The 27,351-nt window shown below is 30.0% G+C and overlaps 1 protein-coding gene and 1 pseudogene across 1 annotated transcript; one reads left to right on the forward strand and one right to left on the reverse strand.

Moving 5' to 3' along the window:
- Window positions 1–692: 692 nt before the first annotated feature.
- Window positions 693–18,804, reverse strand: LOC129313844 (probable LRR receptor-like serine/threonine-protein kinase At1g53430; annotated as a pseudogene).
- Window positions 18,805–23,859: 5,055 nt separating this feature from the next.
- LOC129313845 (uncharacterized) lies at window positions 23,860–26,484 on the forward strand. Its single transcript, XM_054957250.1, has 5 exons — window positions 23,860–25,069; window positions 25,220–25,666; window positions 25,779–25,859; window positions 26,140–26,250; window positions 26,342–26,484. The coding sequence occupies exons 1-5, from the start codon at window positions 23,860–23,862 to the stop codon at window positions 26,482–26,484; spliced, it is 1,992 nt and encodes a 663-aa protein (XP_054813225.1).
- Window positions 26,485–27,351: the final 867 nt, after the last annotated feature.

Here is a 27,351-nt window from a genome sequence, read left to right on the forward strand (position 1 = left end):
AATTGTATATTTTTGGCTTCAAATGTATTCTAAGCCATTTGTTATTAAATCTATTTTCGATCCCAACTTGGTTTACTGAAAAAAAGCTGTTTGATATTTTCTTAAATTAAACGGTATTTGTAAAAAATTGGTGTCTTTTTTAATTTAGGGAGTTTAAATCTTTTCTATCATAGTAATTTTTTTCTATTATGGTAGTGTGATGTTATACTTTAATAATATATGATTTTCTTTTTATTATTACAGTAGACCTTTAACTTTGAATTTTGATTCTATCATAGCAGTCACTTACTATTGTTATATTTAAATTCATTCTACCATTGTGCACATTTGTTTTATGGGTTTTGGGCAAATTCGTTTCAAAACTTTTCCTCTAAGCACATTTGGTATTAAATTTTAGTTGAAGCAATGTATACCCTCATTTTTTTTTTCAAAAAACAGTGCAATGTGAATCTAATTTAAACCAGTTCACAGTTAAATCATTTTGTTTGGCCAAGCTATTCACACGTGACAAATTAAAAGGGTTGAGCGGGATTAATCCTTGGCTCCATGCGGCATCTCCCTTGCTCTTTACTGACTTAATCACCACACAATTAAAATAAGATTTATATAAATATAAAACAAAGTTGTGTTGCGTTAATTATACATTACATTTAAACTGCAAAATATAGCAAGTAATTATTAGCACACGAAAATTGTTCTTTTTCACACTTCACATTATTATTTTTTAAAACTTGCATGTGCATGTTTATCACGCTCTACTAATAATAGCTACTCCTTTATGGAAAATTATTGCAATTTCATGCAAATTAATTTTCCAACCTACAATCTGACAAAACCATCCATATATATTTGGAATCGTAAAGAAACATACTAGATGAAGAGAAACCTTTGTTACTTGGAAGATAAAAAGAGGTATTGATCCATTATTCAACCATCCAATGCTTCAACTCTTTCTTGCGCGCTTTCACATGAGATTATGGAAGAATTAAAGGCTTGGCTATGGCTGTCTTGTGATAGCATTTCAAAGGCTTTGAATCTTGTATCTTGGTCGCCCTCCTGGCATGTGATTATTGGCGCTTCAATTGGTGATTTTCCTTGAAGCATGCTAACCACAGAGGACATGGGTGGTCTGAGAGTTGGAGATGGGTTAGTGCATAAGAGTGCCAACTCTAGCATTCTCATGGCTTCCTCTAAGGAGTAGTTTGAACCAAGACTTGGATCTATCAACTCAAGAAGATTTCCTTGCTCTTGAAGAACATAGGCCTTCAATTACATGAAAGCATGCAGTTATTAATCAATAATTGAATATAAACATGAGTTTATGACGATGTATCATTAGTTTTGCTTTGCTAGAAAAAGAGAGAATGATGTCAGTAAATTGACTTGAAAGTTAGTGATTTATCCTAACAAAATTGAGTTAAGCATTTAGAATGAGTTATTAATCAATAATTGAATATAAACATGAGTTTATGACGATGTATCATTAGTTTTGCTTTGCTAGAAAAAGAGATAATGATGTCAGTAAATTGACTTGAAAAATAGTGATTTATCCTAACAAAATTGAGTTAAGCATTTAGAATGAGGGACTATATATAGAAAATACAATTGTGTATTTGAAGGACTAACAATATTGTAGACAAAATAAGAGTATTCAGAAAAATTGCAAATTTATTTAACATTAAAATGAATTTTATTAACATGTGTGTTTATTAATTTGACTTCGATGTTACTGAAACGGATGAGCACTTCGATAGAAAATTGAAAGGACACAAATCTTTTGTATATATTGAACATCACTTATGCTAAGTGTAAGTAGTATAACTAACCCAGTCAAGAAGATAAACAAACTCCTCTTTTGGTCTATAACTTGTGTTGCTTTTTCCGCTAGCAATCTCTAAAGCAACAACTCCAAAACTATAAACATCTGCTTTGTCAGTTAAATATCCCCGCATTGCGTATTCAGGAGCCATATAACCACTAATAAAAAACATGTAATGTTAAAAGTTAGACCTAGTCATAAAACAAGTAAAATGCTAGCAAAAAGTCTAAGAAGAAAAAACCTATTAATATTAATACTATACAAAATTTGAGAATTGATATAGTGAAAAAATGCAAGAGAATACTAACATTGTTCCTGCTATTCTTGTGCTAATATGAGTATTCTCTTCTTCATCAAGCTTAGCTAAGCCAAAGTCTGAGATCTTGGCATTCAAATTCTTATCAAGTAAGACATTCGTTGCCTTAATATCTCTATGCACAATTTTTAACCTTGATTCCTCATGAAGATAAGCTAATCCTCTTGCTATCCCCACACATATTTTTATTCTTGTAGCCCAGTCCAAGTGTAGCTTCCTCCCTTGATCACCTAACATTTGTATCAATTACATCTTAGTCCAAAAACAACCAAAATAAAGAGAACTTCTAAAGTCTATTTCATTTGTTATCTTTCTTATTGTTCCAAATTCTTACCAAAAAGAGCACTAGCAAGACAGTTGTTCTCCATGTACTCATATATGAGCAACAATTGGTTTCCTTCAACACAGCAGCCATAAAGTTTGACAAGGTTTGGATGTTGCAAAGCAGATATGGTTCCAATTTCATTAACAAATTCACGATTCCCTTGCTTTGATTTGGATGAAAGTTGCTTCACAGCTATCACAACACCATCTGATAGTACATCCTGCAATTCAATCAATTGCTTAGTCTCAATTTTCATCACTGATGATAGGTCAAATATTGCCTTGTACACTGGTCAAATATTTAATCCTAGTTAAATGTAAGTATAAATATGATTGGTCAAATATTACCTTGTACACTGGTCCAAAACCTCCTTCACCGATCTTATTTTCTGGGGCAAAGTTATTGGTGGCATCTTTGATTTGTTTTAAAGAGAAATAACCCGTTTTAAGAACTAGGAAATCTGCATATGTTACATAAATAAAAGAAGAACCCATTGAATTTGCAAGAAACAAGCAGTAATCACATTAATATACAAAAATCAGTGTTGATGCTCTTGACTTGCATGCCATAATCAGTTTTATTATTTTAGATTTTTATCTTACGTTTGTCTTTCGAATCTTCGCCACCTAGGAAACCCATCTTTCGAAGGACGAATAGTATTAGGATAGGGAACACACATGATCCAACCACAATCCCTGCAATGGCTCTAATAGAAAGCCTTTCTGAAGGAATTTCAAAGTCTACAACAAATAATGTAGAAATGCTTATTATTCATATCAAAATCAAAAGGGTCATCACTTAGCTTAAATAGGAGATTTGATTTACTTGGGGTGACTGAAATTGCAGATATGAGAGGTCCATATATGCCATATTTAGGAATAGTTGTAGTTCCTTTTCCAGCCCAGTATAAATGGATCTCCAAGGTGTTATCATTCACATCAACATTAAATTCCTTGACAACACTCTTACCAATACCGCCAGCTTCCTCCATGATGTTGAAATCACTCAAACATTTCATATCCTGCTAAGATATACACATACAAAAGTTTCAAACTCTCAGAACTTTTGTTATCATGGCAAAAGTAGTTGAAAGCATGATGAAGCATTATATAACAATAAATCCTTTAAGAGTTCGTTTAACAGAGAGAAAGAGAGATTGATCAGCTGATTCACTAGACATTTTAGTCCGACCACGGATATGGACTATGTTTAGGCATGGTGGTGAGCTTACTTGATGGGTGAGACATCCCACAATATTTATTTATCTCAATTGGATTATCTAATAACTAGAGAAGAAATTAGGTTCGAATGATGAGACTTACTTGAAGTGAAACATCAAAAATGCGCCTTCCAAGCCTACTGAAATTCTGGTCTTGAGAAAACATAATCTCAGCAAAATGAAGTCTGACATTGTAAATTTCCATTATGCATACAAAGGCCATGGTACTTAAGAGACAACGGGGAAAGGCGAGCTGTTTGGTAGATTGGACTAGTAATGTTGAGAGAAGATTTGTTTGTTGCTTTGTAATCAGCGTTATTACTTGGGAAGAATACTCCTGTACTGCTATAGGCCCATTTATCAGTAGAATAAAAGTATGAGATACCATCTGGATTGGTGTCGTCTTCGTATGTATTCCCCTCATATGTCATGCCTGATCCTCCACAGTTGATGAACAATGAATAATCTGCATTTGTTTAGTGATAACGACAAAATAAAAAATCTCATCCAGTAGAAGCCAAAGTATTAATTCTTCAGATCACGATCTTGCTAATGTATACCATCACATGACATGGACATTTAGCCTTGAAATTAACTTTCACAATGAGTTTGTTTTGGTAGCTGATTTAGTTTTTTTGTTTAAGCAATTAAAAATGATATTGTATAAGGGAAATTCTCAAACACGCATAAAAAAAAGATGTACAATGTTAATTTAAACTTACACTTGGATTTTCCTCCGCAAGGAAGGTCCCTTTTAAGGCAAGTTTTTCTGCAATATGAATAAAAGTTTCAATATATGCATTATTTAAAAGTGGCGTGGAACAATTAAAACAAGATGGCATAATCATACGAGGTGCTTGCTGAAGATGACATGCTCGAACCCAAGTTTCTGTGTAACACAAATAATGACTTAGAGAAAAAATAATGGCAGGGGGAGGGAGGGAGGGAGGGAGAGAGAGAGCGCTCACATGGTACCATGCTGACAATTGGGAATAGTAACAGAAGACACTGAAAAATTGTTGTAAGATAAATCCCTGAAAGAGATATTAGAGCAAAATTATCGCACTCACAAAATAATGAGAGGTTGGTAAAGAAATTTTTATAAATAGGGTTTACAGTAATTAATTAATCTAAAATTAATCGCATTGAACTATATTGTAATGGGAAAGAAATTAAAACCAAAATGTTGTTACTAACAAGTTATACTTCTTTTGGAGTATCCATTCGGGATTTTTCCACTTAGATAATTTTCTGTCAGAAACCTGCATTCATATGATTAATAAAAAAATCAATTAAAAAAGAGTAATTGAGTTCAAAGAAATTAAGTAATGGCTACTTGTATAACAACTGCTCCATTACATGTAAGATAGCTCCAAGTCATTCATGTTGTTTGGTATTTGATCAATCAACTTGTTAAAGCTCAAATCTCTGCAATCCATATGTAACACAAATCAAATATCGTCTCATAAAAATAACGGAAGAATAAAGAGTAAAAAATAGTACTAGTAAATATAGTCAATAACGATATGAGTAATTATCTGTAAAATAGAAATTAACTAGGTTCTCAATTAAAGGTTAAATTGAGGATATCCTTCAGAAGATTCTAGATTAATTGGCTATGTATGAGGATAAAGCAACTTACAGAGTTTCTAAGCTTTCAAGTTTCCCAATGTAATTTGGAATGGAGTCGTGGATTGAGCAGTTTCTCAACACCCTAAGAGTAAAACAAAGTATGCAACAATAAAGTATAAACTAGTTCAGGTGCAATAAACAGATTTTCACAAGAAGAAGTTTCTCAACTTACAAGGAATTCAATGATTTCAAATTTTCCAGTTTAGGAAATCTCATTGTTGTTGGTCCACGCAAATCAGATATTCTCCTGAATTAGAAATTCAAAATTAATGATAACAATAATAAAGCATCTTCAATAACAGGAAAAATGTTTTTTTTTTTGGAAGATTAAATTAATTTCACCGCCATTGAATTAATAGTATGCAAACGGTTTCCAGAGGACCAACTATACTCACAAAACTGTCAAATTTGTTAGCTTAGAAATGGTCGAAGGAATTGGACCTTCCATAGACGTTCCTTGCAAATACCTGCCAAAAAAAAGTTGTCAAAAAGGAATTTAAAAATAAAGTGGTAAACAAGTTAGGATTAAAGATCATTTTTGCCTTTAACTTCATGTGCACCAAAATCCAAAATTCCATTTTGATAATTGTCACTCCTAAACTTTAAAAGACGTAGTAATTTACACCTTGCCATTAGAAGGGAAGACACGTCTGTTAATATGGGGCCTGCTTTAGTTGTCATGTGATGTGTTTTTTTATCTTGCTTACATTGTATAGGTAACCTAAAATATATATATTCGCAGCCTTCCACCTTCTTCCGTTCAATCTCACTCATGATCATCAGATCACCTCATCATTGTCTTCAATATCATTAAACGTTGGTGATGCAGACTGTTTGTACACTATGGTCTTTCATCACTTCTAAGCTTCGCAGGGTAGCCCACAAGCTTCGATAGCTCGTCAATGGCAACGCGGAAGGAGAGCTTGGGGAGTTCAGGTTTGGTGGTGTTATTTGAAGATGAGAATATACGCATTAGGGTTCTGGCATCAGCGGCCACAATCACGATGAGGAGCTCAACTTTTAATAAGACAATGACAAGAGATAAATTTAAGATTGGGAAAATTATTAGAGTCCCTTTAAAGAACCTTAACTACTCCAGAATCCCATGAAATGATTAAATAGCTTTTTAGTCGCTGAGTCCCTCAATATAAATATTCAGGACGGGACATAATCTCATGTTTCATCCTATTGTGAACCCCTTTCCTATTCCGTCATCTCAAAGTTCCATTCCGATTGTTTTTGGGCCAGGACGAAACAAGTCCTAATATGATCGAGACTATACCGGATCAATTGAAATGGGTACAAACTGAAAACTCTTAATTAATACTACTGACAATAACAACCACTTGGAAGTCCCTGACATGAAGGAGGGTTTTCAGAGGATTTTTTGAACTCAGAGCAATAAATAGAGGACAAAGTACCTAGGGTTGTGGTGGATTACAATACCCAATCAAGCGCACAAGGTTGATGTGGGCTGGACGCGGCTATGGTGGCAACTTTTGATTTGAACTCCTTCTCGCCTCATTCTTTTCGCCAATTAATGGCAAAGAAGAACAGAAGAAATGGGTTCTGTCAGCGTGACACAGTTTCTCTCCCCCCCCGGAACCCCAGTTTAGCACCTCCACTGCGCGAAAGAAAATCTGGACCATCCAAATTTATTTTTTATATTTTTATTTTTATTTTGTATTTATTAAAATAATATATATATATATATATATTAAAAAATTTAATAAATTTGCCCACCATTTTGGACAGTCCATATTTAATATGAATGGTTTGAATTTAATATTAAAAATTTTTAATAAGTTGATTGCACTGTTTAGAGAATATTTACATTGTTCAAAGTATAACTGGACATTCACATTAAATTTGGACTGTCAGATTGGTGAGTAAATTTATTGAAATTTTTTATAATTTTTATATATTTTATCTTAATAAATATAAAATAAAAAAAATTAAATATGAACCTTTCAAATTAAATCTAGACAATTGAGATTTAATAGGAGGTGGAGGAAGGATAGGAGGAAGGAAGAGTGGGAGGAGGGGAGCCAACTCGATGTCAGCGGGGATTTTTGAGCTTTTTCTTTTTCACATTAAATATATTCCTTTCAATTTTATTTCTAAGTTACTCTTAGCATTTTTATCAGAATTAAGAAAAATATTAACCCTCATTAATTTTGTCTGAAAATTTAATAAGTTTCTAACTTATTTTTATTAAATATACATACTTTAAAAATAACATACTCTAACTTTCAATAATCTTCCTAGCATTTAGTATAAGCAAAAGGGTCAAAATATATACAATAATTATTGACATGTATTGTAAATAGACTAGAACAAATATTTTCTTTCTATCTTATAAATAAAACTAAAGAAGTACAAATAAAAGAGATGTAAGCATATTGCATTACATACATGTAATACTTATAAGTATATTTGTATAAATAATAGGATGCAGTGTGGCTTTTTTTTAACCAAAAAATATTAGGATACAGCGTGACTTTTTGGAGGGGGGGATTGCATCACACTAGCATATGCTTAGTATTTGAGGGCCAGGGGCTGGGGCTGGGGTTGTTTTTTTGGTGGGGTGGAGGACGGCCAACGTAGGTCCGTCCCTGCACGCAAGTATTTTAGATAATTCAAATTGGTTATTATTATGTGTGTGCTCTCATGAAACGATCAAAATCTACTGAGCTTGTTTATTTTTCAACAAGTATATTGATGAGTTAGAGTAAAATACACTCACAATTCTTGGAGTTCAGTCCAGTTTCCAATAAAATTGGGTAATTCACCTGACAAATTGTTCCCTTCTAAATAACTGTAGACAATATTAGGTGAGATTTTAGAACTCATAAATTAAGGGTTTAGCACAATACATAGGGAATGCCTGAATCATATTATATCACTCACAAATATTTCAATTTCTTTAGATTGCCAAAACTTTCAGGTATTGTCCCTGACAAATTATTTCCAGAAAGATCCCTGCACAAATTTATAAACAGAAAGCACATCCAAAAGCAATATGAAAACCTATCTATAACATACTTAACTTGTGTTAGTTACAATCCGACTATAAGATAAAAGAAAATCATTAATTTGTGCATAAAATATTCTTACAATGTGCTCAACTGCTTCAGTTTTCCGAGACTAGAAGGAAGAGGTCCTTCTAACAGATTATCTTCCAAATCTCTGCAAAAAGAAGCAAAACCATATATAAAGCCATCTCTCAAAAAAGCACCAAATTTCAAAAACTAAAACTGATTTACACTTACAGATGCTCCAAAGTTGTAATATCACCAATTTCTTTTGGAATTGGACCACTTATTCGATTACTTGAAAGGTACCTAAAGCATAATTTATGAGATGAATAATGTATTCGTCGAGAGTTGAAGCTTGTAAAGATGCATGCATGCAAAACATAGATGATGAAAATAAATTTTGGATATTCACAACTTTCGATTAGGATAATAACAATTAGGTTCTTGATAAAAAAATTTAAAAGAATAACCCAAAAATATTGATTCAAATAGTTATAAATTCAATAATTTCAAGTACAAATAAGACATTTAAATTCTAAACATAACTCTTAGTTTGCAATTGAAATTCCTGTGTACAATTCTTTGAATCAGTATTTATAATTTATTTTTCAAAAAATTCTTTTCAATAATTAACCTAACTATCATAAAAATCTTTTTTTTAATACTTTATCGTCATCCTCCCTTTCAATTACTTACAAGGAAACAAGAGGGAGTCTAGCAAAGCTGCTGGGATTGAGCCATTCAGATAGTTGTTAGACAAATCACTGCAACATGTCCAAGTCACGTTTTAGATCTCAAATTCCAACATTTCAAACATCAGATTCTATTCACATACACATCTCTTGTACTGAAATTAAAGGATTGACTAAATTATTCATATTATATCACTCACGTATCATTTAGGCTCTTCAAATTGTCAAAACTCAGGTACCGTTCCTGAGATATTATTTTTAGAAAGAGCCCTGCAAATTTGTAGATATAAAACACATCCAAAAACAATATGAAAACCTACATCTTCAACAAGCTCTTGTGTTAGTTACCATTTATTTAATAACTAAGATAAAAAGAAAATCATCGGTACATAAAATACTTACAATCTGTATAACTGTTTCAATTTTCCGAGACTTGAAGTAAGAGTTCCTTCTAACTGATTATCGTACAATTCTCTTCACAAAGCAACAAAACCATAAAACCATTTGTCAAGACAGCAACAAGTTTCAGAAACTCAAAGCATATTCAATTACACTTACAGCTTCTCCAAAGTTGTAATATTGCCAATTTCCTCTGGGATTGGACAACTGATTCGATTTCTTTGAAGTTGTCTGGAGCATAAGTTTAAGGGAAGAATAATGCATATTTAGTCAAATAGTTCAATAATATTGTATAGATGCATTGACGCAAAACAATAACTTATATAGATATGATGAAAATATCAAAAATGCATAGATTATAGATACATATTTAGTCAAATAGTTCAAGATTATATGTAGATGAATTGTTCCGAAGAAAAATGTGGTGTTTTATCGTGGTGTTCGGATATTTAAAACGTTTTGATCACTTACAACGTAACAAGAGGAAGTCTAGCAAAGCTCCTTGGAATTGATCCATACAAATAAGTGCCAGACAAATCACTGCGACATATCAAAGTTACGTTTCAAAAATCAAATTGTCAAGCATACCAATCACAAACCCAGAAAAATAAATTAATGGGGGCACAAATATACTTACTATTATTTTTAAAAAATATATAAATATTTATAATTTTAAAGTATTAAAATTAACTAACTTTATGAGATTGCAAAATTAAAGAACATATCATTGTTGTTTCTTAGAGACCATAATTGAAATTTTATTTTATTATATAAGTTTTACCAAATTTATTTTCATAATTAATGTTAAATAATTGTAGGCTTAGATGTGTAATTGAATCAACCAAAAAATAAAATGCATATGTTCCAGATTTTAAATTAAAATGTTAAATAAGAGCAAATGGAATTTTATATGGGGATACAAATGGAATTTTAAATATCTTATTTTATTTTAAATTAAAAATAAGATATTTTAACTGACTTTACCTTCTAATATATTAATTAATTTTTTAAAAATTAACATAATCTTTCTATATTTATCATAATATTTAATTGAGTGCTTCATTTAAGACTAAATATAAAATTATTTATTTATTAAATATATTTTTTAAAAATATATATTAATTACATTTTAAAATACTAAAAATATCTTACATTTTTTAACATCTAACTCCTTAAAAATGTGTTACATTTTTAATGAAGGGAGCATATATTATGCATATATAAACCAAAAATAGAAGTACAAAAATTAATCACTTACAGATTTGCAGATGGGTAAAGTTCCCAAATTCACTTAGTAAAACTCTAGATAGATTGAAAGCCCCCAGCTGGCTGTCATGAAAAATGCATATCACTAAAATGTTTACATTGAGCTAATTCTTTTTAAAAAATATATTATAATTAGCACCAATATGTGTTTGAATAATAAAGAAGAAAGGGGGCATGCATGGTTTGTGCACTTTAATGTACACTGCACTAGGTAAAATGACATAATCATGAAGCCTGGCATATATGGAGCTTTAAATGCAAGTCGGGTCCATCAAACTACTCTTTTAAATCCTTTTTTTTTTTTGTGAATTTTGAAATTGAAATATTATATGAAAATTCTTTTAAACCTTAAATAAACTTTAAATATTTAAATTTATTTATGTACTTTAAAATTAAGATTTGTATTACTTATTTTAAATTTAGAATATTTTAATATTAGAGCATATATATGTAATATTATGCTTACAAGTTTAATTTTTAAAAATAAAAATAAATTAGAAAAATAATGACAAGCTTTCGGGTCTTGGCCTTAGTCTAATTATTAATTAATAAAGATCGAGTGTGAAGGAATAATCGGGTTTGGAAGAAAAGGCTTCTGTGCTTAAGCTGGAACTGACAAGCATGCTTTCCCCACTTTATGCTGGACAATACGAAATCTTGCTAAACATGATTAAATTATATAAACTTACAGACTACAGCTGAATCGAAGTTTCCTAATCCAGATTATTAGCAATGTAAATCATATATATATATATATGTGTACTCACACATACATGCTTGTAACATGACAAATAGTTCCACTTTGACTTTGGAAAGTGCAATTGCAGGTAAAACTCTGATTGAAGTTTACATCCATACAAGAGCTTGGGGTCACGTTCCAATTCGAGTTCTCTATCTTCGATGTTATTGCTTCTAGAACTTTCACTGCATCCAAAAAAAAATCAGCTTCTTCTTGTTTTCCCCCACAAATGTTCACCATCAACTAACAACCTCATCAATAACTGTATTTTATGTTGGTTCATAAACATCTGGAAACCTTGCTCATAAAGCACTGTCAAGTACTTCACGTGGCCCATATGTTTGACTTTCAACATAAATACTGATACTCATATTTATATTGATGACTTCCTCCACATACTCCCACTTAGTGGGGAAAAATTCAAGAAAGAGTACGTACATAAAGCCCGGTTAGATTTTTCTTTTTTTAGGTAAATATTCTGGTCTTCCTTCTATTTTATGTTAATTACAGATATCTACTTTCTATTTTTGAAACCTAGATGAATCTCATCTAGTATAAATCGTTAGAAAACATAAACATCCCTTTATTTTTAAAATTTTATTTTCATTTACTCAACCTTTAGTTTACTATTAAGTCACATATGTTGGATCAAAATACCTCTCTTTAAATATAAATGTTGTTTAAAAATCATTCATATTATCCAATAAAATAAGTGCATATTTTTTTTACCTTTTAATTTATATTTTAAATTTTTTGTTTAGTAAACATATTTGTTGAAAGTGAAATTAAATAAACTTAATGGAATAAGATTTTTGGCCATAAATAAAATAAGGATTTAATATAATAAATTACTTAATATACTTTATGTCTATTTTTTAAAATTTCATTAATTTTAACACAAAGTATTTAAATTCTTTATTCAAATATCAACATACTTAATTATTTAAAGCTTTTAAAATTAGGATAGAGAGTAGACAATTAATCTGACTAGAAAAAGAAGAGTTTGAAAATAAATTAATGAAATTAATTAAAATTATATTTTTGTTTATATATACTTTGTATATTTATATATCACCTAATAGTACATAGATCATTTATATAGTCCAATTTCCTATGCTTTTTAGGAGAAGCATGATTTATGCACTCATATTTGGGCATTAGTTTTGGATAAGACATCTATTGATTAATTAAGATGAGAATCCCAAAGATATTAAATAAAAAGAACTAAAGAATTATTTCTTAAACACCAACAAAAAACACAGAACAAAATGCAAAGCAAATGAGAATAATTGTAGATTTTTGACACAGTCTGCGAAGTCTTCATTAAAAATAGGGTAAAATACAGGAAATTCATTTTTATTTTGGCAAAATTATGGAGACTTTTTTTTTCCTTCCATAACCTACGTTTCAATTCAGTTATTAGCACCATTAAGAATATTTTGTTAAATATTTTAAAATACTTAATTTTTTTATTTGTAATTATGTTAACATTTTTAAAATTATTAATTTGCCCTTACAATCTATTGTAATAACAATGAAAACGAAACTTATCAACTAATATTATCACTCCCTTCCTTGTATAAATATAAATAAATCTATATATTAAAATTTACAGCAGTTATTTGTTTTTCAATAATGTTTATTCATTAGAGCAAGCAATAAGAGAAAAAGGGAAAACAAAAGGAAAAAAAATCTTTTGAATTTGGCTGTATAAAATTAAATTTTATGAATTTAAATAATATTAGCCGTTGATTAAACAATTGATTATTTGATCACCTAATAAAACGGTACTTTACTTGAGTTATTGAGTAGTTTAAATGTAATATTAGTTAGGTTTTTTTCACCAGAATGAAATATTAATTGATGATAACCCACAGGAAAGAAAAAAAAAATACTTTCCAATTCTTTATCCCTTAAACTATGGGTTGGGGACATTGTTGTTGGAGAGAACTATTACAATAAAAATAAGTTTAAGGTTTTTAAATGCTCATAAACTTATAATATAAGAGTAACATTTCTCTTTAACTCATTTTTTATCACATGACATTTTTTGCCACTTAATTTAATCAACGATTAATTTTACTCAAATTCACGAAACTTTGAACAGCAAACTTTAAAAGATTTTAATCCAAAACAAAATATCCAAAAAGACACAGAGGAAACTCCATCAAAAAATGAAAGAGATGGAACAATACAATAAATAAAACAACACACACAGTAGGTTAAGAAAAAAGACCCGTTTGTTTTTTTTAAAAAACAAAAAAAGTAAAAAAAAACTTATTTGAATACGTATTTTAGATTTAATTATTTTAAAATTAACATAACCAAGTGGATTTTCGTTTGTTTTGTTTTGAAAAACAATTATAAAAACTTTATTGCAAAATAATTTTAAAAAATAAAAATGAAAATAAGAACCAAGCTGGCCCTAATATTCTATTGTTCTTTATAATTCACCTTCTCAAAGAAAAAATCGAAACTATACAATTCCATAATATTTTTCTTTGAGAAATTAAATTATAAAAGAATATAAAATCGTATTGTTTCATGAGGACAAAATACCTTTCATTTTATATAGAAGATAAGCTAATTATCAAAAGAAACATGAAAATAATATTGCAAAGACGAGGTATTAGTAACCCCAAACCTGAAATTAAGTTATTACCTGTCTTCGGGTAAGAGCTGAGCATTGGATCCATAGCATATGAAAGCTTTTAAAGTGAAGCATCCAAATATGAAGAGAGAGAAAAGCATAGAGCTTGAAATCCTGCGCTCCATTTATGTTGTTGCAGTCTGGTTTGATTCTCTCGAGAGATTTTGAATGAAGAGGAAGGAGTAGCAGAGGCGATAATGAAATGCAAACAATTGAGGTAGAAGATGAATATTGCAACTCATTAATATCATAATGGAAAGTGGGTTGGGCGAAGAAAAGAAAAGTAAGTCAAAAGATTTTTACAAGTCTTCTACTTTGGAATTAAAAATCTTTTTGACCTAAAAAGAATTATAATAAGCAGAATAATCACATGTTTAAATTGTGAATATATATATATATATATAATATATATATAGTATAATTTATATTGTTGAAACTCCAAGCAATCAAAAAAATGCGTCTAGCTTACTAAAAATGACAAGAAGACATAATTTAAGGGACAGTTGAAAGAAAATAAGATAAAATAAAATATATATTTACATTTAAATAAAAATAACGAAATAATCATTGGGAATAATGACATTTGAGTATCAAACGATTTAAGAATATCGAAATAAAGACCAAATGTATTTGCAATGTTATTTGACCGTTTTCATGATTTCTAATAGTTTGATACTCATGTTTTTAATTTGATATTCTTATTCTAATTATTTGTAACTTCTTAAATATTAATTTACACGTGAGATTCATTATTTTATTGTGCTAGAAAATCATACTAGTGAATTCACTATTTGGATTAAATTATTAAACAACAATTTTTTCTTATTTTAAACATCATACTAGTGATACAAATGGAATTTTAAACATCTTATTTTATTTAAATTAAAAATAAGATATTTAACTGAATTTTACCTTCTAATAGATTAATTAATTTTTTAAAAATTAACATAATCTTTCTATATTTATCATAATTATTTAATTGAGTGCTTCATTTAAGAGTAAATATAAAATTATTTATTTATTAAATTATTTTTAAAAAATATATATTATTACATAAATAATAAAAATATCTTACATTTTTCAACATCTAACTCCTCAAAAATGTCTTACATTTTTAATGAAGGGAGCATATATTATGCATATATAAACCAAAAATAGAAGTACAAAAATTAATCACTTACAGATTTTGCAGATGGGTAAAGTTCCCAAATTCACTTGGTAAAACTCTAGATAGATTGAAAGTCCCCAGCTGGCTGTCATAAAAAATGCATATCACTAAAATGTTTACATTGAGCTAATTTTTTAAAAAAAATCTGTTATAATTAGCACCAATATGTGTTTGAATAATGAAGAAGAAAGGGGGCATGCATGGTTTATGCACTTTAATGTACACTGCACTCGGTAAAATGACATGATCATGAAGCCTGGCATATATAGAGCTTTAAATGTAAGTCGGGTCCATCAAACTACTCTTTTAAACCCTTTTTTTGTGCATTTTGAAATTGAAATATTCTTATATGAAAATTCTTTTAAACCTTAAATATACTTTAAATATTTAAATTTATTTGTTACTTTAAAATTAAGATCTGTATTACTTATTTTAAATTTTAGAATATTTTAATATTAGAGCATATATATGTAATATTATACTTACAAGTTTAATTTTTAAAAATAAAAATAAATTAAAAAATAATGACAAGGTTTCGGGTCTTGGCCTAAGTCTAATTATTAATTAATAAAGATCGAGTGTGAAGAAATAATCGGGTTTGGAAGAAAAGGCTTCTGTGCTTAAGCTGGAACTGACAAGCATGCTTTCCCCACTCTGCCAAATCAAAATGGACAATACGAAATCTTGCTAAACATGATTAAATTATTAAAAACTTATAGCCTCCAGATGAATCAAAGTTGTCCTAATCCAGATTATTAAAACGTAGATCATATGTACACACACTTACATGCTTGTAACATGGCAATGGTTCCACTTTGACTTTGGAAAGTGCAATTGCAGGCAAAACTCCGACTGAAGTTTGCATCCATACAAGAACTTGGGGTCACGTTCCAATTCGAGTTCTCTATCTTCGATGTTATTGCTTCTAGAACTTTCACTGCATCCAAAAAAAAAAAAATCAGCTTCTTCTTTTTTTTCCCCCAAATGTTCACCATCAACTAACAACCTCATCAATAACTGTATTTTATGTTGGTTCATAAACATCTGGAAACCTTATTCATAAAGCATTGTCAAGTACTTCACGTGGCCCATATGTTTGACTTTCAACATAAATACTGATGCTCATTTATATTGATGGCTTCCTCCACATACTCCCACTTAGTGGGGGAAAATTCAAGAAAAGAGTACGTACATAAAGCCCAGTTAGATTTTTTTTTTTTAGGCAAAATATTCTGGTCTTCCCTCTATTTTATCTTAATTACAGATATCTACTTTCTATTTTTGAAACCTAGATGAATCTCATCTAGTATAAATCGTTAGAAAACATAAACATCCCTTTATTTTTAAAATTTTACTTTCATTTACTCAACCTTTAGTTTACTATTAAGTCACATATGTTGGATCAAAATACCTCTCTTTAAATATAAATGTTGTTTAAAATCATTCATATTATCCAATAAAATAAGTGCATATATTTTTTACTTTTTAATTTATATTTTAAATTTTTGTTTGGTAAACATATTTGTTGAAAGTGAAATTAAATAAACTTAATGGAATAAGATTTTTTGGCCATAAATAAAATAAGGATTTAATATAATAAATTACTTAATATACTTTATGTCTATTTTTTAAAATTTCATTAATTTTAACACAAGGTATTTAAATTCTTTATTCAAATATCAACATACTTAATTATTTAAAGATTTTAAAATTAGGTTAGAGAGTAGACAATTAATCTGACTAGAAAAAGAAGAGTTTGAAAATAAATTAATGAAATTAATTAAAATTATATTTTTGTTTATATATACTTTATATATTTATATATCACCTAATAGTACATAGAGCATTTATAAAGTCCAATTTCCTATGCTTTTTAGGAGAAGCATGATTTATGCACTCATATTTGGGCATTAGTGACGCTCGTTTGGACAAGACATCTATTGATTAATCAAGATGAGCATCCCAAAGATATTAAATAAAAAGAATTAAAGAATTATTTCTTAAACACCAACAAAAAACACAGAACAAAATGCGAAGCAAATGAGAATAATTGTAGATTTTTGACACAGTCTGCGAAGTCTTCATTAAAAATAGGGTAAAACACAGGAAATTTCTTTTTATTGTGCTAAAATTATAGAAACTTTTTTTTCCTTCCATAACCTACCTTCTAATTCAGTTATTAGCACCGTTAAGAATATTTGTTAAATATTTTAAAATACTTAATTTTTTTATTTGTAATTATGTTAACAATTTTAAAATTATTAATTTGCCCTTACAATCTATTGTAATAACAATGAAAGCGAAACTTATCAACTAATATTATCACTCCCTTCCTTATATAAATATAAATATAAATAAATCTATATATTAAAATTTACAGCAGTTATTTGTTTTTCAATAATGTATATTCATTAGAGCAATCAATAAGAGAAAAAGGGAAAACAAAAGGAAAAAAACCTCTTGAATTTGGCTGTATAAATTTTATGAATTTAAATAATATTAGCCGTTGATTAAACAATTGACTATTTGATCACCTAATAAAAACGGTACATTAATTGAGTTATTGAGTAGTTTAAATGTAATATTAGTTAGGTTTTTTTCACCAGAATGTAATATTAATTGATGATGACCCATACGAAAGGAAAAAGATACTTTCCAATTCTTTATCCCTTAAACTATGGGTTGGGGACATTGTTGTTGGAGAGAACTATTACACTAAAAATAAGTTTAAGGTTATAAACGCTCATAAACTTATCATTTAAGAGTAAAATTTCTCTTTAACTCATTTTTTATCACACGACATTTTTTGCCACTTGATTTAATCAACGATAAATTTTACTCAAATTCACGAAACTTTGAACAGAAAACTTTAAAAGATTTTAATCCAAAACAAAATATCCAAAAAGAGACAGAGGAAACTCCATCAAAAAATGAAAGAGATGGAACAATACAATAAATAAAATAATACACACAGTAGGTTAAGAAACTAAGACCCGTTTGGTTTTTGTTTTTTTTAAATAAAAAAGTAAAAAAATTATTTGAGTAAGTATTTTAGATTTAATTATTTTTAAAATTAACATAATCAAGTGGATTTTCGTTTGTTTTGTTTTGAAAAACAATTATAAAAAATTTATTACAAAATAATTTAAAAAAAAAAATGAAAATAAAAACCAAGCTGGCCCTAATATTCTATTGTTCTTTATAATTCACCTTCTCAAAGAAAAAATCGAAACTATACAATTCCATAATATTTTTCTTTGAGAAATTAAATTGTAAAAGAATATAAAATCGTATTGTTTCATGAGTACAAAATACCAAAATACCTTTCATTTTATATAGAAGATAAGCTAATTATCAAAAGAAAAATGAAAATAATATTGCAAAGACGAGGTATTAGTAACCCCAAACCTGAAATTAAGTTATTACATTCATCTTCAGGTAAGAGCTGAACATTGGATCCATAGCATGTGAAAGCTTTCAAAGCGAAGCATCCAAATATGAAGAGAGAGAAAAGCATAGAGCTTGAAATCCTGCGCTCCATTTATGTTGTTGCAGTCTGGTTTGATTCTCTCGAGAGATTTTGAACGAAGAGGAAGGAGTAGCAGAGGCAATAACAAGATGCAAACAATAGAGGAAGAAGATGAATATTGCAACTAATTAATATAATAATGGAAAGTGGGTCGGAGGAAGAAAATAAAAGTAAGTCAAAAGATTTTTACAAGTCTTCTACTTTCGAATTAAAAAAACTTTTGACCTAAAAAGAATTAAAGAATTATAATGTTTGTGGTTGAACAACAAATACCAGACGTGTCAGAGACGCTAAGTCTCAATAAATAATGAAAGGGTCCCGAATTTCTTTACCACAATTTGCTCGGATGTAAAAAGATAATAGGCTTTGGTAGAACAAGTGTGTAATTCTATTGAAGTGTTTGAAATTACATACTTAAAACTAAGAATTGAAAAGGGCTAGTAAATGTAAATTATGCCACTCTTGATCAAGTGTTGGCTAAGTTCTCTATTTTTTCCTTCTTTCTATTTATAGTGTCTAACAGCAGAAGCCTTTTCTTTGAGTCTTAACATGTTCTACTGAAGAATCAGGAATTATGCGAAACTTATGACACAGTCTCTCCATTTTGACCAACAATCCATTTCACCAAACTACTTAGGCATGGATTTCAGCATCGTTTAGGATCGTGTCTTCGCGCCAACGGTTTAATATTTGAAGTTGATGAGATTTCGGCATGTTTATGTGTTGTGGACTTTATTGAGATTCAAGGCCGGCCTCTTTTGTTTATATTGGGCTTGACATTTCGAATATTCAGCCCAACTAGTCTCGTGACTTATTTAAGCGACATTTCATATTTAGTCCAAACACATAATAAGCAGAATAATCACATGTTTAAATTGTGAATATATATATATATATATATATATATATAGTATAATTTATATTGTTGAAACTCCAAGCAATCAAAAAAATGCGTCTAGCTTACTTAAATGACAAGAAGACATAATTTATGGGACAGTTGAAAGAAAATAAAATAAAATAAAATATATGTTTACATTTAAATAAAAATAATGAAATAATCATTGGGAATAATGACATTTGAGGATCAAACGATTTAAGAATATCGAAATAAAGACCAAATGTATTTGCAATGTTATTTGACCGTTTTCATGATTTCTAATAGTTTGATACTCATGTTTTTAATTTTATATTCTTATTCTAATTATTTGTTACTTCTTAAATATTAATTTACACGTGAGATTCATTATTTTATTTTACTAGAAAATCATACTAGTGAATTCACTATTTGGATTAAATTGCTAAACAACATTTTTTTCTTATTTTAAATTTTCAAATTTATTGATTCTAATTATGATTAATCTACTAATTAAAGCTGGTGTGAGTGTCAAAAGTTCTAGTCACTTAAGTACCTCAATATTTGAAGATGGATATTATATATTATTGGCAAGCCTACTCCTTATACTTATATTTAAATAATATGACAATTCCATCTTTTGATCCTTACATATCATTTAATTTCCCTTTTGTTATTTTTCTAACAATGATAACAGAAATACGATATAAATAATTTGTCCCCCTTGAATATAAAAATAATGTTTTTCCCTACTCTTTGATTCAAAGAAAAAGGAGACACACGACACATAAACATGTTAATGTTAGATTCAAATCCAGAATTTTTTTTAAACAAGGAAGGTGACAACTAACGGTTGATTGGATATATAATTGTTCGAAACCTTGTTTTCTTTCCTCTTGTTTTTTTTTTTTTTTTGGCCCAGTTCGAGACCTTGTTTTCATGTCTGTCATATTATTTTTTTAAGAAAAAAATGAAACTCAATTTTATAATAAAATAATGTAGGTTTTAATACTTTTCCATTTAATTAAAAAAAAACTCTCTCCCCTCGCTATCTCTCCCTCCATAAATTATTTTAAAATATAAAAGAATTTTGAGTCATTACCAATTTTTCATATCAGTTGCTATTTTAATATCGTTGTTGTTTAAAAATAATATCTATAATCAATGTTCATATTTAAGTTAAATAGTTGAAATACTAGTTTTTTTAAAAATGTTGTATGATATTAGATAATAAAAATTTTCTGCCAATAATAATAATAATAATTTGAGTTTTTCAAAGTATAATGTAAATAATTGATAAAAAAGATTAAAATTTCCCAATTACATATGCTTCTCTATTGTTAAATAAATATGGGTGCGTTTATACTTATATGCCATGTCAATTTTTTTTTTAAAAAAAGAACTATCAGTTTTGCGATATTTCATGAACATTCGTTTTGGCAAAATATTTCAGTATGCACATTGCCCTGCACTAGCTTGAGTTATTTTATGCCTTTTGGTTTCATAACTTGAACTTCATATATTAAAAAGAGCAAAGAATCCAATTGTTAAAATATATATATATATATATATATATATATAATGCAAATATGAATTTAACTGTCAACAAAAATAAAATGTATTTAAGAACTCATAATTCATAATATTAAGAGTCAAATAATATGTCAAAAATAAAAGCCTCTTTTTTCAGAAATTTCAAAATTAAGTTATTTATTCATAAATTTAAATTAATTATATTTATATATAATGTAAAACATTTTAAAAACATTTATTGATAACAAGTCATGAACAGTCATTTTTCATTTTCTCTATTATCAAGAGGGACAATCAAACAAAAACAAAAACAAAAAGGGCAAAACAGATTAGGACAATGTCAATCCCAATAGAAAATAATGCTCCGAGCACTTTGAAAGTGGTCGCTTTTGTTAGGGCTCAAGACTCAGTCTGACTTCAAGATTTTTAATTTGGAAAATTTAAAATTTAGATGCAATATTTATAAGAAAAATATAAAATAAAATAATGCCATTAAATACGTCGTTGTGCTCCAAATGATCCGCATTCATGATTTAAGCCACTATTGACACATCATCGTCATCATTCATGAATAGTTCCATTAGGGAGAAATTCTCATATAGACCCAATGTATCACGTTATTTGTGATATATGCAATTAAAAGATTTTAAGTTATCTAAATAAAATTTTACGTGACATTATTTTAATTGATTTTATTCTTATAATAGCATGTATATTTAATTTTTTATTTTTTTTACTATCATTAATGTCAGAATTAATTTATATTTAATGTTACATGAATGTTATATTTTTATTAAATAAATTATAAATGATGTGGTACACCCGATATTTAATAATTTTTCTGTGTAAGAATGATTTATGATATTTTATCGAAAAAAAATTCTGATATTGTAACTTTTAGATTTTTAATCAAAAGTGACTTTTTTGGTCATCAAATCAAAAGTGACTTTTTTGGACAACAAATTAAAAGCGGCAGACACGATCATGACGACCGATCGAATTATCAAGGCGCCATTATGTGGTTGGTAAACAAAACGATATGCAGCACATGTGACATTGAAATCGCATATAGGTTAGAATCGATTTTTTTTTTTCTTGTATTAAAAAAATGTCGATTTTTTTAAAATAGAAATTAGGAAAAGTGATAACGTGAGAATTGATTTTAATAATATTGCTTTTGTGTGCATGAGGATTTGAATTTAAATTTGAATCAAATACATCATTTGAATCCATAAAATCATTGTATTGAAAACCGGACCGGACCGGCCGGATCAACCCGGAAACCGGTGACCCGGTCCCTTGTCCGGTCTGGGTTTACTCCTAAACCGGTGAGGGGGTGAACCGGTGTAACCCGGTCAACCCGGGGTCAACCCAGTGTAACCCGGATAACCCGATGGGTTGACTGGGTTAACCGGGTCATGATTTTTCAGACAAAAATCCCCAAAACGACGTCGTTTTGGGGGATTTCTTTTTTTTTTAATTTTCTTTCGGTCCAAATCCAGAGCCCATGGTATGAAGCCCAGACGCGGACGGAAGCCAGACAGCACCAGCTTTCCGCCTTTCCCTTTCGTGACTTACGTCTGTGTCTTACCGTCTCTCCTCAGTCCTCTCTCTCGCCCTAATCAGCGTCCGACTCTTCGACCCTCCTCTCTCGCCTTTCCCTGTCTCCGACCATCCGTCCTCTCCAGCTCTCTCTCTCTATCTCTGCTGTTCGGTCTCTCCTTTAGCTCAGTGTACGACTATCGTCTCTTAGCCTGATCGATCTGAAATCTCAGCCGGTCAGTTCGTGACAGCTCGGTGTACGCAGCTCGCATTTTGCTTCAGGTTAGTCACTGTTGATCGTGCACAACTCTGTTTTTTGTTTCGTGATTCAGCTTAAGTGGTCGACTCTGTTGCTCGTGATTTGTTTCTTGCTTGTTCGGCAGATCATTTTGTATGTGTGAAACTTTCTGGTGTTTTGTGTTTTTCTAGTTTTAAGGTTTCTTTACTGTTAATTTGTGCTTTTATATTGCTTCGGAAATGAAGCTATATGTATGTACTAGTTTAGTTTCATAATCATCTGTGGCTTTGATAATATAATGTTTGATCTTGGCTTCGGATCTAGGCTTTCTTCTGGTAATGATTTTGTGTTTGATCTTGTTTGACAATATAATGTCAGTTTATGGTTCTGTTTAATATTTCAAGTAAGTATGGAGAGGACTTTGAATCTGACAGCTCAAGCCTATGCTTCATGACTTTGTAGATCGATCATGTCCAAGCCCTTTAAAATTAAATAGGGATTATTGATGGCGCTTTCTGATCTTTTCCTGCTCTGTGATCTGTTTATCTTGTTGATGATTTGGGGGTTATATATGTTGGTTGGGAAAATGAGATCTTTGCACGTGAATTGCTATTATATAGATTGCAATCTCAAGGCACATGTTTTATCCTCTGCTCAGGTTCATACTGTGTGTGCATTTTAAAAATGTTGTGATTTTCTATCTTAATTTTGAACTACGGATTGCACTATGTTATAGATAGGGCATATCTAGCTTCTTATTTTTCCTTCTTTCTTTGTGGCCAAACTTGAAAACTATGCAGTCAACACTGAATATGACTAATCAGCATTTGTGTGGAAAAATGAAATTGAAGCTTAGTCATTATTTTAGCTTGCAGGTTAAAATATAATTATTGCATTGATCATGGATATTGGAAGTAATCCTAGTAGTAGTGATAGAAATGAGAATCCTACCTCCAATTCCAATGATCCCCCTCCTAGTGGTAATGATTCAACATATGAGGCCCCATCTATGCGTGGAAAAACTGATCCTGCTTGGGCACATGTTGCCTTAAGAAAAGAAGGCAAGAAAAATATATATACTTGCCTTTATTGTGCATCAAGCTATGGAGGAGGTGGGATTAACAGAATGAAGCAACATCTTGCTGGTGTAAGTGGTCAAGTAGCTTCTTGTAAAAAAGTTCCTCATGATGTACGTCACAGAATGGTAGAGTCTTTGAAAGGTGGGAGAAAAAGGAAGGTTGATGATAGAAAAGAACAAGAACAAGAACAAGTAGACATAGGGGACCTTGAAACTAATGATCCAATTGCTCCTACTCCAATTAAGATAGTCCCTGAGAGAGGTGCCAATAAGAGGCAAGCTTCTACTATTTCAGTTGAGAATTATTTTGCCCCTAGGACAACTCCTGGTTCCCAGCCTGGCATCAAAAGTGTGTTTGCAACAAAAGAAGCACAGTACAATGCAAAAATGGCTATTGCTGAATGGGCTATCATCAATTGCATTCCATTTAATGCATTAGATTGCCCTTCATTTCAAAAAGCCATAGATGCTATTGCTTCTATTGGGCCAGGGTTTAAAGCCCCTAATGCTTATGAATTTAGAGTCAATTTGTTGACAGATTGGAAAAAAGAATGTCAATTACTTATTGAGAGTCATCGGGCTAAATGGAAAAACACTGGATGTACACTCATGGCTGATGGTTGGACAGATGTGAGGCAGCGAACTTTGATTAATTTCTTAGTCTATTCTACACATGGAATGGTTTTTGTGAAATCTGTTGATGCATCAGATTTGGTAAAAGATGCTAGGACTTTATTCTCGTTGTTCTGTGAAGTGATTGAGTGGGTTGGTCCTAAGAACATTGTTCATGTAGTGACTGATAATGCTGCAAATTATGTAGCATGTGGCAAGTTGATTAAGGAAAAATATAAAAATATTTATTGGTCACCTTGTGCTGCTCATTGTTTGAACCTTACTTTAAAAGATATAGCAAGCTTGGACAATGTGTCAGCACTTGCAACTAAGGCATCAAAGATAACTGTTTTTGTTTATAATCATATGATCTTGTCATGGCTAAGGAAAATATCGGGTTGGAAAGAAATTGTACGTCCTGGTGCAACAAGATTTGCTACTACATTTATTACGTTGCATAGCATATATATGCATAAGCATGACTTGCAAGCTTTGGTGACTGATAAGCACTTTGTGGATCACAAATTGTCAAAGACTTAAGCTGGAATAATTGTTACTGCCATCATATTAGATAATGGCTTTTGGGGTGATTGCTTAGAAATTGTGAAGGTTGTATCTCCTCTTATAAAGTTGTTGAGAATTGTGGATTCAGATGAGAAGCCTTCTTTGCCTTATGTTTATGAAGGCATGCAAAGGGCAAAAAAAGCAATTAAGGCAACATTCAACAATAAGAGAGATTATTACAAGCCTTACACAAGCATTATTCAAGCTCGATGGGATAAGCACTTTAAGACAAATCTTCATGCAGCGGCATATTTGTTGAATCCTGCATTCTTGTATGATGAGAATTTTGTTCACAAGAGAAGGTTAATGGATGCAATGCTTGATGTGTTTGAGTCAAATGAAAGTGAAGAAATTGATTATATTGTAATGATGAAGCAATTGAGCTTGTATCGTGATCGTAAAGAATCTTTTGACAAAACTTCATGTGAAAGAGCAGCTCAGAAATTAGATCCTTGTGAGTATTCATATTTATTATTTAACATGTCCATGGTAATTCTAGTTATTATATGATTAACATCTAACTAAGTGTCTTTTATTTGCAGATGAATAGTGGTCATTCTATGGAGGTTCTGTTCCAGAATTGCAAACTCTTGCAATGCGTATTCTTAGCCAAACTTCTTCTTCTTCTGGCTGTGAAAGAAATTGGAGTTTGTTTGAACGCATCCATACCAAAAGATGAAATAGATTACAACATCAAAGATTGAATGATTTAGTTTTTACAAATTATAATCTGCGATTGAAGCATAGGTAAAAATTAGAGTTTTAAATGGCAATGCTTTTATAATTTATAATTGAATATGAATTTTATTATTGTTTATCATATTTGATTATTTTATTTTTTTTCAAGGAGTCAATTGAGGAAAAATAAAAGTTATGATCCAATTGATTATGAATCAATTGACAAAATTGACTTTTGGGTGGCTGAAGAAGAGGAAGAGCCAGCTCCTGAGTTTGATTCTCAAGAAGTTGCAAATCTTGAAAGTGTCATTCACAATGAAACCATAGCTACTCCATTAATCCTTGAGAGGGATTATGAAGGTTTATTAAATTTACTATCATGTTTAATACAAGTATATGAATTTTTTGAAATGCCATTCATTAGTATTAATTTCTATTTGTTGTATTGTAGGTGATGAATATATGAATGTTCAAGAGCCCCCATCTTTGCCTGATGTTGCTAGTGGTTCTGGTTTTTCTCATTCCAGTCCTAATGTCTCAATGCCTGGAGATTTGAATGAAGTTAATGATGACTTTGGTGTTGGTCAATATTAGTTACCATGGACATGTTAATCATATGATAGAAAGGTTGTCATTGTAAGGATAGATATTTGAAGTATTGTATTTGGTTGAATGTTCTTATAATTAATATTTTTTTATTTAAATTGTATTATTTTAATCATGACCGGTTTGCCACCGGTTCAACCCCGGTTCAACCCTAATTGAACCACTAACCCGTGACCCAGTGTCATGACCGGTTCAATGACCGGTCCGGTTTTACGTACCTTGCATAAAATTTATGATTCCCAAATCTAAATTCATGTTTTTTTTTTTGTTGCATTTTTTGTAAGATATGATAGCCGCCCAAGAGGGAATTAATTGAGTATCTTTCAATTTTTTGTTTAGAGCTCTTAATTTCAAAAACTTTGAAGATGAATGATGAGAGGATAAATAGAGCTAATGAAAATGAGAGAAATAAAGAGCAATATACAGGGAATTTATCCCAACTCAGTCCAATCCATTTACCCTATGTCTAGTCTTTAGGAATCTCTTGAGATTTTTCACTATAACCACAAGTTCAAACTTGTGAAGTCACAATACAATGTTAGTCTCAATGTTTGTCTCACTCTCCTTTATAAAAATCTCACAAGCTCAATTTGAACACCGGTGAAGCCACTTATAATTTTTCAAACTCACAAGTCTATTTCTCTATTTCTTATAGAGATAATTTTTGCACCCACTTAAGATATATCCCCTGATCTTGAGTCTGTTTAAATAAATAATAGAGAATTTTTTTTTATCACAAAGTGATCCTAAAACAAACTCACTCATTGATTAGATAAATATATTGAGATACAATCATATAAGATAATAGCATAGGGTGGTTGAAAAAATTGAATACAATTGATGGCTGCTCCTCCT

Source organism: Prosopis cineraria, unplaced genomic scaffold (assembly GCF_029017545.1).
Source record: "Prosopis cineraria cultivar Desert tree isolate PC_DT_omini unplaced genomic scaffold, ASM2901754v1 PC6, whole genome shotgun sequence".
Classification (NCBI taxonomy): domain Eukaryota; kingdom Viridiplantae; phylum Streptophyta; class Magnoliopsida; order Fabales; family Fabaceae; genus Prosopis; species Prosopis cineraria.